The 13811-nt window shown below is 50.2% G+C and overlaps 1 protein-coding gene across 1 annotated transcript in view; it reads right to left on the bottom strand.

Annotated features, from left to right (window-relative positions):
• LOC144732333 (Iroquois homeobox protein 5a-like) overlaps positions 1-8092 on the bottom strand; it is a 33669-nt gene extending 25577 nt beyond the window's left edge. The window contains exon 1 of the mRNA XM_078613811.1: positions 7671-8092. Coding sequence (XP_078469937.1) covers positions 7671-7928 — 258 coding nt within the window. The 5' untranslated portion in view covers positions 7929-8092. The remainder of the gene's footprint in view (positions 1-7670) is intronic.
• Positions 8093-13811: the final 5719 nt, after the last annotated feature.

Below are 13811 nucleotides of genomic sequence, written 5' to 3'. Positions count from 1 at the left end.
GTGTGCGGTGTTGTGTGTGGGGAGTGGTGGTGCAGCGGTTAGCGCGCTGCGCTGCGAACCCGGCGACCCGGGTTCGATTTCCGCACACGGCCGCCACCGGTGACGATTGTCTGAACCGGTCCTGAGCCTCGCTTAGGTCGACTCAGCCTCAAATCAGTGCCTGGGGAGACAATGGCGGTCGGGCCGTGGTGCTGTCCCCCACACCTCCTCGTGTACTGTGTCGACCTTCATAGGTGCTCGCCAATAGCACTTGCCCCTACAGTCTGTCAAGGCTATTAGGGGGATCTTTGTCTTTGGGGTTGTGTACAAGTGTGTATATGTGTATATATGTGTGTGATGCAGTACAACATATCGATATATCACTAAAACATCACACGTCAATGTGACGCACGCACGCACACATCGACTTATGAACGCCGGCATGGCACACGAGGTGATGGTCCGGCTGAAACCACGCCCGACCGCCTTTGTCTCCCCGATGCTGACGGTTTAAATCGTCGCAACAGGTAGTCGTCTTCAGATGATCAATTCGCCGCAGATGTTGGTCTAGGCTGAGATTCGAACTCGGGTGGCCGGGGTACGTGGCGCAATGTGCTCACCACTGACACGTCCGATCCAAGGCAATTGCCCGTTGTTTTTTAACTTGCCGTGCCCTGAGATCAAACTCGGCGACTCCTCTATCGCTCGTCCAGTGTGATCGCAGCGGGAACATGGCAGCTGCCCCGTGTCCTGGGCCTCCCCTAGGTCGACTCAGCCTCACGTGAGCACCTGTAAACATCGCCAACTAAGGAGACAAAGGCGGCCGGGCGTGATGCTGGCCACCCACCCCGTCGTGTGCCGTTGCCGGCCTTCATAAGATGCTCGCTAACAGCACTTGCCCCAACAGTCTGCGAAGGCTACACGGGGGACCTTTGTCTTTTGAGCCATTGCTCTCTCCATTGCTCTGTTAATGGCTCGTGTAAACTCGCTCGATGCTCTTATTAATACATTAATGCGGCAGATTAGGCGCTTCACTCATTAATTAATAGGGCCATCATCGCCAATTAATAATGTACAATTATAAGCGGCGCACAAAGAGAACGATTTCCCCGTTTAGAACGTTCGGGGGGGCGGGGGGGGATGCGATTAGCGAGCAGCTATGAAGCTATGAAGCTTGACACGGCACGCGAGTTGGTTGTTGTAGGCCAGTCCCCCGCGGCCGAACGCCTTTGTCTTCCCTGCTCATTCTAGATTTGAAGCTTTCGTGACTGCAAGGATTCATATACTCTTAGTGTTTTTCGGTAAAGTCACGTAGGTACAAAATGAAATTGAAATTAATAAAAATAAAAAATAAAATGAAAAAATTATAAAAAATCACGACGTTTCGGAGGCAACACAAGTCTCCGTCATCAGGTGATACAGCAAATCTGGCTGTTACGGTCCCACCTGATGATGGAGACTTGTGTTGCCTCCGAAACGTCGTGATTTTTTAGCATTTTATTTTCATTAATTTCAATTTTTTACCTACGTGACTTTACCGACAAAACCAAGAGTATGATTCCCTGCTCATGTTTACATACCGTAACCACGTTCTCTATTGAGGCTGAGTCGACTTAGGGGAGGCCCAGGAGCGGTGCAGATATTTGCCACTGTTTTCGCACGGTAATCGAACTCGACGGGTTCCAATGGCAGTGCGCTAACCACTGCGCCACCGTAAACACAAATAAATATCTTGCAAAACAATTGTACACACATCGTGCGTAGAGCTACTGAGCGGTGATGAGCGCACGACGCTACGAAGCAGGCGACCTGGGTTGGACTCCCGGTTGCGGATGAGTGGTATCGTTTGTTGCGTGTCTAAGAACCGGCGCTGACCGGCGCGGTGAAGTATGGTCAAACAACTCCCATACGACCTATAGGAACGTAGATGCAGGCCTTCGTCCAGCAGCGGATATGCATGGCAATCACTTCTTCAAACGTACACACGCGCACTTTCAAATATACACACACGCACGCGCGTGCACACGCGGACACGTAAACATACACGTACAGCTGTATACATGAAGAAAGACAAGATCCCCGTATAGCCGTGAACAGACTGTTGGGGCAAGTGCAGTTAGCGAACACTTTACACACACACACAAAACACACGCGCTTATGCAATATAAATATATATCATATTCATATACTTATATACATAGACTGTCTCTGTTTGCGTGCCTGTATTGAAATAATGCAACTTACCTAAGGATAAATACGTGCATACAGACGAACACACTTACATATACATACAAATGCATACATACACGTATACACATCCTCTCACACATACGCAATACAAGCATACACAAATATCCCCCATATAGCCTTAACAAACTGTTGGGGCAAGTGCTGTTAGCGAGAACCTATGCACTGCACACGAGGGGGTGGGTGGCCAGCACCACGCCGGGCCGCCTTTGTCTCCCCAATGGCGATGTTCTTCCACACCGCACCAGGTACTCATTTGAGGCTGAGTCGACCTAGCGGAGGCCCAGTACCAGTTCAGATAATCTCCACTGGCCGTGAGCGGGAATCGAACTCGGGTGGCCGGGTTCGTGGCTGCTCTACCGTGACCACACCTACGTACTCACACAAAGACAAAGATCCCCCGTGTAGCCTTAACAGACTGTTGGGGCAAGTGCTGTTAGCGAGCAGCACCTATGAAGGCCGGCACGGCACACGAGGGGGGTGGGTGGCCAGCACCACGCCCGCGGTGCTGGTGATCACGACGATGTTTACACACCGCATCAGGCGCTCGTTTAAGGCTGAGTCGACCTAGTGCTAGCACAGTAACGGTCCCAGAGATCGCTCGTGACCTGTAATAGAATTCAGACGGCCGGGTAGGGATCGCAGCGTGCTAACCATTGCGCCACCGCTCCTCAGTATATACACACGCAGACACCGAACATTTACACGCAAATAAACAACAACACACGCGGGATATTGTTGTATTATTTACATTATAGAGCATTGGGTCACTTGCTTCTCGCGAGCACCTATTAAGGTCACAAAGGCAAAGATCCCCCGTATAGCTTCAACAAACTGTTGAGGCAAGTGCTCTTCGCGATCACACTCGCTGCACAAGCTATCACTTTTAAGGCTGAGTCGACCTAGGCGATGGGGGAGGCCCACTTTTGTTGTTGCGTGGAGCGGGGAATCGAACCCGGGTTGCTCTGAATTGCATTGCGCCACCGATCCCCAGACACACACACACCACCCGTACACAAGCAAAACAAAGACAAAGATCCCCCGTATAGCCTTAACAGACTGTTGGGGCAAGTGCTGTTAGCGAGCACCTTTAAAGGCCAGAACGGCACACGAGAGGATGGGAGGCCAGCACCACGCCCGACCGCCTTTGTTTCCCTATTGGCGATGTTTACACACCAGGTACTCATTTGAGGCTGTGTCGACCTAGGGGAGGCCCAGGACTGGATCAGATAATCGTCACCGGTGTTGGCCGTGAGCGGGAATCGAACTCGGGTCGCCGGGTGCATAGCGCAGCGCGCTAACCGCTACACCTCCGCTCCAAACAGACACACACACACAGAGACAGAAAGTCATTTAAGCGTGTTTAAAATAACACTGTCAATTTAACAGCTCTATCTAAATAGCCGTGCAGGCGTAATCAATAATTAACTGCTGTAGCTACAAGTGTGGTTATCTAGCCTTGCGACAGAATATTTAGAACAACACAATTGTGTCCACGTTATTATATTTCGTTACACTTTTCATAACAATAAACACGCGACTGCCGATTCCAGAGCAATTCATATCATAATGATATAATAATAATGATGATGATGAAGAAGATGATGTACAGGGCTTGGTACATCCACTGCTCCACAGAATGAAAGGTCTCTCTATCCCACGCCATGTCGATGACGAGGGTTATTTTGACCATACTTCACCGCGCCGGTCACTGCGGGCTATGGCTGATTAATATCGATCCCTCATTCGCCACTGATGTTAACCGTGGTCGGGGAATCGAACTCAGGGGGGGGGGGGGTAGAGTTTAGGTGCGCTAACCGCAGCGCCACCGCTCCCGTCCTTCTCTCCATATTATAAAAAAAACGACCTAGAATGGTGGCTTGATTGATTAATTAACACCGGGTCTTAATTAATGTGTTGACTATTTAAAGCTATTTGCACAACCATAAATGCTGACGTAGGTTTCATCCAGCAGTGGATGGCGCATGGCTGATGATGATGATGATGAATGGGCATTTGCGCGCGTGTGTGTTTGCGATGCATGTTGCCTGAATGCGATAATTATGCGTGAACATACTGTGGACAATTATGTATGTGTCTGTATGTGTCTGTGTCTGTATGTGTGTTTATGTGTGTAGGTCGACTCAGCCTCGAATGCGTACCCGGTGCGGTGTGTAAACATCGTCACTCGGGAGACAAAGGCGGCCGGGCGTGGTGCTGGCCACCCACCCCCTCGTGCGCCGTGCCGGCCTTCATAGGTGCTCGCTAACAGCACTTGCCCCAACAGTCTGTTAAGGCTATACGGGGGATCTTTGCCTTTGTGTGTATGTGTATACGTATGTGTGTGTGTGTGTTATGTGTGCGCGTGTGTATGCGTGGGTTCTAAATACGTGCGTACACGTGTATGTCGTATGTGCGTATGTATGTGTACATGTGTGTACGTGTGTGTGCAGTGCGTGTGTGGACGTGCTTATGCGTGTGTGTATATTTTCGTGGGTGTACGTGTGTCTGTGTGTATGTTTAAATGTGTACGTATGCGCGTGTGAATGTATGTGCGTATGTGTGAGTGTTTATATGTGTGTGTATGTCTGTGTGCGTGTTTGTACACGCGAATGTGTGTATGGAAACGCGGCGCCGGAACCTTAATAGGTTCTCGCTAACAGCACTTGTCCGAACGGCTTGTGTCGGCTATACGGGGGATCTTTGTCTCTATGTAAGTATATATGTATAGATATGCGTAGTGCGTATGCGTGCGCATGTGGGTGTACGTGTATTTACGTCTGTGTGTATGTTTTTCATGTATGTTACGTGTGTTTATGCATGCGCGAAAAATAAACATTGCCACTAGGGAGACAAAGGCGGCCGGGCGTGGTGTTGGCCACCCACCCTCTCGTGTGCCGTGCCGGCCTTCAATAGGTGCTCGCTAACAGCACTTGCCCCAACAGTCTGTCGAAGGCTATACGGGGGATCTTTGTCTTTGTAAATGTACAACATTGAGCGAGAGCTAATTCACGAATGTTAGCGTATGAGCGCGAACTGCGGTGTATGTGGACTAGTTTGCGATTGCGCATTGATGCATAAGTACACATGCAAGTACATCACATCTATGCGTACACGCACACACGTGTGTATGTATACACACACACACACACACGTGTGTGTACACGTACGTGTGTGTGTATACACACACACGTGTGTGTACACGTGTACACTCACACACACGTGCTAATCAACGTGCATTTACACACGCAAACATTTTGGAACACACGCGTACACACACACACAGAGACGCACAGATGCCCCCGTGTAGCCTCAACAGACTGTTGGGTCAAGTGCTGTTAGCGAGCACCTATGGATGTCGGCACGTCATACGAAGGGGTGGGGTGGCCAAGACCCCACCCGGACGCCTTTGTCTTCCTGGTGGCGATGTTTACACACCGCACCAGGTACTCATTTGAGGCCCAGGACCGGTTCAGATAATCGTCACTGGTGTTGGCTGTGAGCGCGAATCGAAATCAGGTCGATCGCTGGGTATCGTAGCGCAGTGCGCTAATCACTACGCAAACGCTCCCCACACAATCTATCACACACACACATATATATGTGTATACACACGTGTATCCATCACACAACAACAACAACCATCGTTCGCCACTAAGTGGCGGGGACGTCACCACGACGGCTTGTGCCATGCTCGGTGCACAAAGACACTCACACACTCGTGTACTATAACACGTGCGCGCGCGCGCGCACACACTCCGTTCGTTAGAACATCACGACACACGCACGCACAGATTAACATGGGCACAGACACACGCACATGCGTATTTGTCTAAATGCATTACACGTAACATTTGGATCCGTTCACACACATATACCACCTTCTCACGTACATATACACACACAAAGATCCCCCGTATAGCCTTAAGGGACTGTTGGGGCAAGTGCTGTTAGCGATCACCTATGAAGGCCGGAACGGCACACAGGGGAGGGTGAGTGGCCACCACGCCCGGCCGCTTTTGTCTCCCCAGTGGCGATGTTTTTCCACACCGCACCATGTTTTCATTTGAGGCTGAGTCGACCTAGGGGAGACCCAAGACCGGTTCAGATAATCGTCGCTGTTTGCCGTGAGCGGGAATTGAACTGGGGCCACCGGGTTCGTAACGGAGTGCGCTAACCGCCACGCGACCATTCCCCAACACACACATTTATATATATACAAACACACACATTTATAGATATACAAACACACACACGCACAAATACATATACAAAAGACGTTCTCACACACACACACACGCACTCATGCGCACGTGTACAATAAACGTGTGTACACCACACACACACACTCGTATCCACGCATACAATAACACGTTTGTACACACACACACTTTCTCTCTCGTAAGCACACGTACAATAACGCGTATAAACACACACTCTCGTATACACACATAGAAGGACACATTTGCACACGCACACACACACACCACCACGCACACACATACATGAACACATATGCACACACACAACACACACACATATGCATACTTTCACACGTTTGTACACACACAATCTCGAGCACGGATATACACAAAAGCACACGTTTGCACACAACTCATGGATACTGTGATCATTTAATCACTTCATTACTGAATAAGCCACGGCTTAACTATTACCTCTAGCGCTTACTCACGCACGGACACAAAGACAAAGATCCCCCGTATAGCCTTCGACAGACTGTTGGGGCAAGTTCTGTCAGCGTGCACCCACGAAAGCCGCTACTTTGGCACACGTGGGTAGCGGGTGGCCAGCACCACGCCTCGCCGCCTTTGTCTCCCTAGCGGCGATGCGTACACACCGCACCGGGTACTCATTCGAGGCTGAGTCGACCTACACACGGACGCGCACACACACACACACACTAACTTTTACGTACGAGAGAGGATGCTTGTGCATCCACCCCATAGCGTTCAACCGCTCTGTGCCAACAAGGCGAAGAAGAGGCGTCGTCTCCCCAGTGGAGGAGGCATTGAGCTTCGCCCATCTCACCCAGCGACGCAAAGCCCACGCACACTCGGCAAAAGTAACACAATCACACCAACACCATCACCACCAACACCATCACAGAAGCGTGACAAACACAACGCGCAATCGATCACAACCCAGACAGAGTGAACAACGCGACTGCCCTACAGCAACACCCAAACGCGCACAGCTTTCCCCCCCACTCCAAAAAAAAACTCACTCACATCAACGCGCTCCAACTCTCTCTTACTCACTCACACGCGCGCGCGCTAACTCCAACACAGCGCTACGCATAGCGGGATGGAGAGTGAGGACAGGATGGGGGGGGGTGGTGGGTGTTCTGTAGTGGTGGTGGTGGTGGTGGGGGGTGGGTAGCGATGGTGGTCAAGTATGGTCAAGGCTTTCGACTGCACACTTACCACGTATCCCGGGAAGGCTGCGTGCTCAGCCGTGTACTGTAGCGGGCTATAGGCGTGCGGTGTCGCTGCGGCCGCAGCTGCAGTCGCGAAGGCGGCCGACGCCGGGTACGGGCTGAACGCCGATCCGGCACCGGATCGACCCAATTCCTCGGAGCGAGCGCCTCCCAGCAACGTGGGGGCCCCGTACGCCGGGCACGAGTAGAGGGCGAGCGATGCGGACGAGGGCTGGTACAGATAACCTTGGGGATGGTGAGCCATCACGCACACACGCCGACTCGGGTCTGCGGTGGCGGCTGTCGGCGGAGGCAACGGCGGCGGCGAGCGGGTACGAGAAGGGGAGGAGGAGGAGGTGGAGGGGGGGGGGAGCTCGAGTCGATGGGAGAGTTTTTCTCGGGGGGCGGGGTGTGTGTTGGGGTAGAGGGGTTGGGTTGATGGTGGTGGTGGTGGTAGTGGTGGTGGTGGTAGCTGTGTGTGTGTGTGTCTCTCTCTGTGGGTGCATGAGCGACCGCGCGCGCGCGCGCGCAATTGTGTGCGCGCGCGTGTGTCAGTCACTTTGTGTGTGCGCGCGTGTGTGTGTGGAGAAGAGATGGGGGGTGGGGGGGGAGAAGAGTGGATCATGGGGTGGGTGGGTGGGTGAGAAGGGAGAGTGGGTGGGTGGATGGGTGGGTAGGTGGGAGGCAGTAGGGGAGGGAGGAGAGTGAGAGGAGGAGGAGGAGTGGAGGGGAGGGAGTGGACCCGAAGCTTCTAAAAACTGTGCGCTCTCACTTTGTGCCGAATGTCAACGCAGACCCAACCACAACCACCGCCACCACCACCACCACCGACTCAACCACCGACACGTCGGGGCGAACTGCCCCAAAGCTGCTTCCTCGCTAGGAAAGACATCTCTAACATCTCTAACAATTCAGCCAACGATATTATTGAGGGTGCTTGCACGCGTGTACGTATACATACACACGGCATGTGTGGGAGCGGTGGCGCAGCGGTTAGCGCGCTGGCCTACGAACCCGGCGTCCCGAGTTCGGTTCCCCGATCACGGCTGACATCGGTGGCGAATACCTGCGTCGGTCCCGGGACTCTTCTATGCCGACTCAGCCTTAAATGATCAGTAACTTAGTGCGGTGTAAAACAAAAATCAGCGCTGGAGAGAGGCAAAGAAGACAAAGGCGGCCGGGCGTGGTGTTGGCCACCCACCCCCTCGTGTGCCGTTCCGGCCTTCATAATGTGCTCGCAAACAGCACTTGCCCCTAACAATTGACGTTAGATCTTTGTGTCTTGCATCCTATGATACACATATGTTACGAATCGTCCGCGTGCGTGCGTGCGTGTGTGTGCGGTGTGTGATTGTCTCTACGCGTGTGTCTGTGCGTGCCTCTGTGTGCTTGTTTCGTGTCCGCCAATGTGTTGTTCGTTGTGTATGACTGCGTGTGTATGTGTGCGTTTTTGTGAGTCTGTGTGATAGTGTGTGTGTGTGTCTCTTTGTGCATGTGATGGTGTATTTGTCTGTATGGGTACGTGCTCGCTAACAGTACTTGCTCCAAGTCACTTAAGGCGACACGGGGAATTCTTTCTTTGCCTCTGTGTGTATGTGAGTGTCTGTGGGGTATCTTCAATAGGTGCTCGCAAACACCGCGTGCCCCCCAAAACATCCTTGTACGTGTGTGTATGCGCGTGTGCATCTGTGCATTTGTCTTTGCGTGCATCCGTCTGTTAGCACGGATTCGTGCACCTCTGCTCGACTCGTGTTGTGCGCGTGTCTGGCGATGTTTCTGTCCGGTTGAAATCTTTCGCCGTGACTGCCTCTCACCATCCCGTCGATCTGCGCCGACGTCTTTGTCTCGGACATTTCATTAAGAGGGACAAAGCTACTCCGCGTAGCCTCTAACGGAGAGTTGGGGCGTGTGTTGTGAACGATCACTCATGAAGAACCTTGTATAATACAACGACAAAGACCCCCCCCCCACCCCCGTGTAGCCTTAGCAGACTGTTGGGGCAAGTGCCGTTTGGGAGCATCTACGAATGCCGGCAGGGCACACGAGGGGGTGGGTGGCCAGCACCACGCCCGGCCGCCTTTGTCTCCCCAGTGCCGGCGTTCTCGTTTGAGGCTGAGTCGATCTTGATGGGAGGTCCGGGACCCGTTCAGCGGTGTTGGCCGTGAGCGGCGGCTGGAATCGAACTCGGGTGGTCATGGTTCGTAGCCGCGGCGCGCCAAGCGTTGCACCACCGCTCCCCACGTGCTCTACGTGCGTGGCACGCCACGTGCGCCATTGCATTGATATGTTCATTGCATCTTTACACGTGTGACGACGGTAGGCACCGTGCGTGTCTGTCAATGGCAATGACATCAGAATGCATTTGTGTCGGCTTACAATGAGCATCAATATCAACACAGTGGGTTTATATATACACACACGCGCGCGTTACTAATTGCTGCAAGAAGTATACGGAGCGTGTTGTGTACCGCGTTGCATTGTTTGTGTGCGCGTGTACATAAATACGTGCGTTGTGGTTGGTAACTGCGACATTACACACACACACACATTACATACACACACATTACATACACACACATTACATACACACACATTACATACACACACATCACATACACACATTACACACACACACACATTACATACACACACATTACATACACACACACACACACATTACATACACACACATTACATACACACACATCACATACACACATTACATACACACATTACATACACACACATTACACATACACACATTACATACACACACATTACATACACACACACACACACACATTACACATACACACATTACATACACACACATTACACATACACACATTACACATACACACATTACATACACACACACTACATACACACACATTACACATACACACATTACATACACACACATTACACATACACACATTACACATACACACATTACATACACACACACTACATACACACACATTACACATACACACATTACATACACACACATTACATACACACACATTACACATACACACATTACATACACACACATTACACATACACACATTACACATACACACATTACATACACACACACTACATACACACACATTACACATACACACATTACATACACACACATTACATACACACACATTACACACACACACATTACACATACACACATTACATACACACACATTACACATACACACATTACACATACACACATTACATACACACACATCACATACACACATTACACACACACACACATTACATACACACACATTACATACACACACACACACACACATTACATATACACACATTACATACACACACACTACATACACACACATTACACACACACACACATTACATACACACACATTACATACACACACACACACACACATTACATACACACACATTACACACACATTACATACACACACATTACACATACACACATTACACATACACACATTACATACACACACATTACATACACACACACACACGTTACATAGATCTACGTGGAGCTGTGGCTGCAGTGGTGAGGGCACCGCGCGCTAGGAATTAGGGCTGAACGTTTAATCGATTTCGATTTGAAATCGATTAATCGTTCAGCCCTGCGAGGAATTGTCTTGTGAATGGTTGCGTGTTCGTGTGTGTCTGTGTGTTTGCGTGTCGGTCTTCATAGGTGCTTCTCGCTAACAGCACTTGCCCCAACAGTCTGTAACAGCTACACGGGAGATCTTTGTCTTTGTGTGTACGTGTGTTTGTTTACTTTGTGTGTTCGTGTACGTGTGCGCAAGTGTGTGTATACATACTTACGTGTGTGTATGCACGTGCATGCGTGTGCGTGAGTGTATGTATCGATATCGATTCTTCATCAACAGCCTGTGTTTAAACTGCACCTGGGCCTCCTCTAGGTCGACTCAGCCTTAAACGAGTACCTGGTTTTAGGCTATACGGGGGATGTATATTTGTACGTGAACGCACGTCCGTACCATGTGCATGTGTGTCGGTACGTATAACCGCTTAAGCATGTGCGCTACACGCACGGACGCATACGTTTCATGTATATTCCTATACACATCTTTGCATCGCTTGTCGCTAACAGCACTCTCGTGCCAACAGTCTACGGAGGCTATACGGGTGACCTTTATATTTGTGCGCGCGTGTGATGCTACGTCGACATCTCATCCGTCATCTACTGAGTCGATCGACTGCTGGATGAAGGCATCACGAAGCCGTGTTGTTCATGGAGGGAGGTTGTTGGGGTGCGGCGGGGGTCTTTGACCATACTTCACCACGCTGGTCAGTGCGGGGGGTTGGTACATCTGTGGCAGACATCACTCGCCATCGATGCTGTGCCGTGGCCAGGAATCGAACTCAACACAACAACTGCGGTGGGTGCGTGAAGACAATTCCTCGCAGGGCTGAACGATTAATCGATTTCAAAGCGATGTAACGTGTGTGTGTATGTAATGTGTGTGTGTGTAATGTGTGTGTGTGTAATGTGTTTGTGTGTAATGTGTGTGTGTGTGTAATGTGTGTGTGTGTGTAATGTGTGTGTATGTAATGTGTGTGTGTGTAATGTGTGTGTATGTAATGTGTGTGTGTGTAATGTGTGTGTGTGTGTAATGTGTGTGTATGTAATGTGTGTGTGTGTAATGTGTGTGTATGTAATGTGTGTGTGTGTAATGTGTGTGTATGTAATGTGTGTGTATGTAATGTGTGTGTGTATGTAATGTGTGTGTATGTAATGTGTGTGTATGTAATGTGTGTGTATGTAATGTGTGTGTATGTAATGTGTGTGTATGTAACGTGTGTGTGTATGTAATGTGTGTGTGTGTAATGTGTGTGTGTGTGTAATGTGTGTGTATGTAATGTGTGTGTGTGTGTAATGTGTGTGTGCGTGTAATGTGTGTGTATGTAATGTGTGTGTGTGTAATGTGTGTGTGTGTGTGTATGTAATGTGTGTGTGTAATGTGTGTGTGTGTGTGTAATGTGTGTGTGCGTGTAATGTGTGTGTATGTAATGTGTGTGTGTGTAATGTGTGTGTGCGTGTAAATGTTTGCGGAACAATGCGCGCACACACACACAGCGGCCACGCGGTCGTTGGCAACGTGAGCCTCCGTTGCCTTCTTAGATCAATAGCGGGCGCGAGAGAGAGAGAGAGACAGCACCACCACCACCAACAACAACAACCACCACCAACAACAACAACCACCACCACCAACAACAACCACCACCACCCCCGACACAGGCCGAAGTTTCCAGGATTAATGAAGTCGGCCACACTCTTCCTCGCGATTATTAAATTAGGGTCTGGCCGTTCCCACTAATTATCGGGCTGCCTCGCAACCCCCCCCCCCCCCACTTCAGTAGATGTATCGTCCCGTCTTCACTCATCCAGACCCCTCCCCTTGTACGTCTCCCACCCCTCCTCATCCTCCTCCTCTTCTCTGTCCTTCTTCATCCTCCTCTTCTCTCCACCCCCCTTCTCCTCCTGCTCTCTCTGCTCCTTTTTTAAAATCCTTTATATTAAGTTCACTTGCTTGCTTGCTTGCGCGCTTACGACCGTGCACATTTTTTGGTTGTTTTTTAACCCACTTCCCGTGATCCAATCGAGCTGACATTTTGCACACAGACTCGTTGTGCGTGACAATTTATTTTCGTGAACATTTTTTTCCATAACATTACACTTTTTAGGAAAAAAAAAATTATATTTAATTACCAATTGCTTAATGGTGTCAGGCAATCATCTGACCCATAGGTGGCAGCCATCTCAAGCCAGAGGACGAGAGGACTCTAGCCGCCACGCATATAAAGGATTTAGAGTGAAAAACGTTTTTACGGGTTAACTTTTTTCTGTCTCGTCCTCCTCTGCTTACATCCTCTGATTCTCTCCATCACTTCCCTCGTCCCGTCTCTTCCTCCTTCTGTCTACATTCGCGTCTTCTCTCTCCATCTCACCCCTCCTCCTCCTCCTCCTGCTGCTGCTGCTGCGTCTCATCGCGACTGTTTCCGTCTGCGCCCTCCTCTTTCTATCGCCTCCTTACTTCGGAATCAGAATGTTTGTTTAGACTGCCGGAGGAATCCGATGAGCTATGAAGCTCTTTTTACGACA

Source organism: Lampetra planeri, chromosome 42, assembly GCF_965212315.1.
Source record: "Lampetra planeri chromosome 42, kcLamPlan1.2.h2, whole genome shotgun sequence".
Taxonomy (NCBI): Eukaryota; Metazoa; Chordata; class Hyperoartia; order Petromyzontiformes; family Petromyzontidae; genus Lampetra; species Lampetra planeri.
This window is presented reverse-complemented; position numbering and strand designations above follow the sequence as displayed.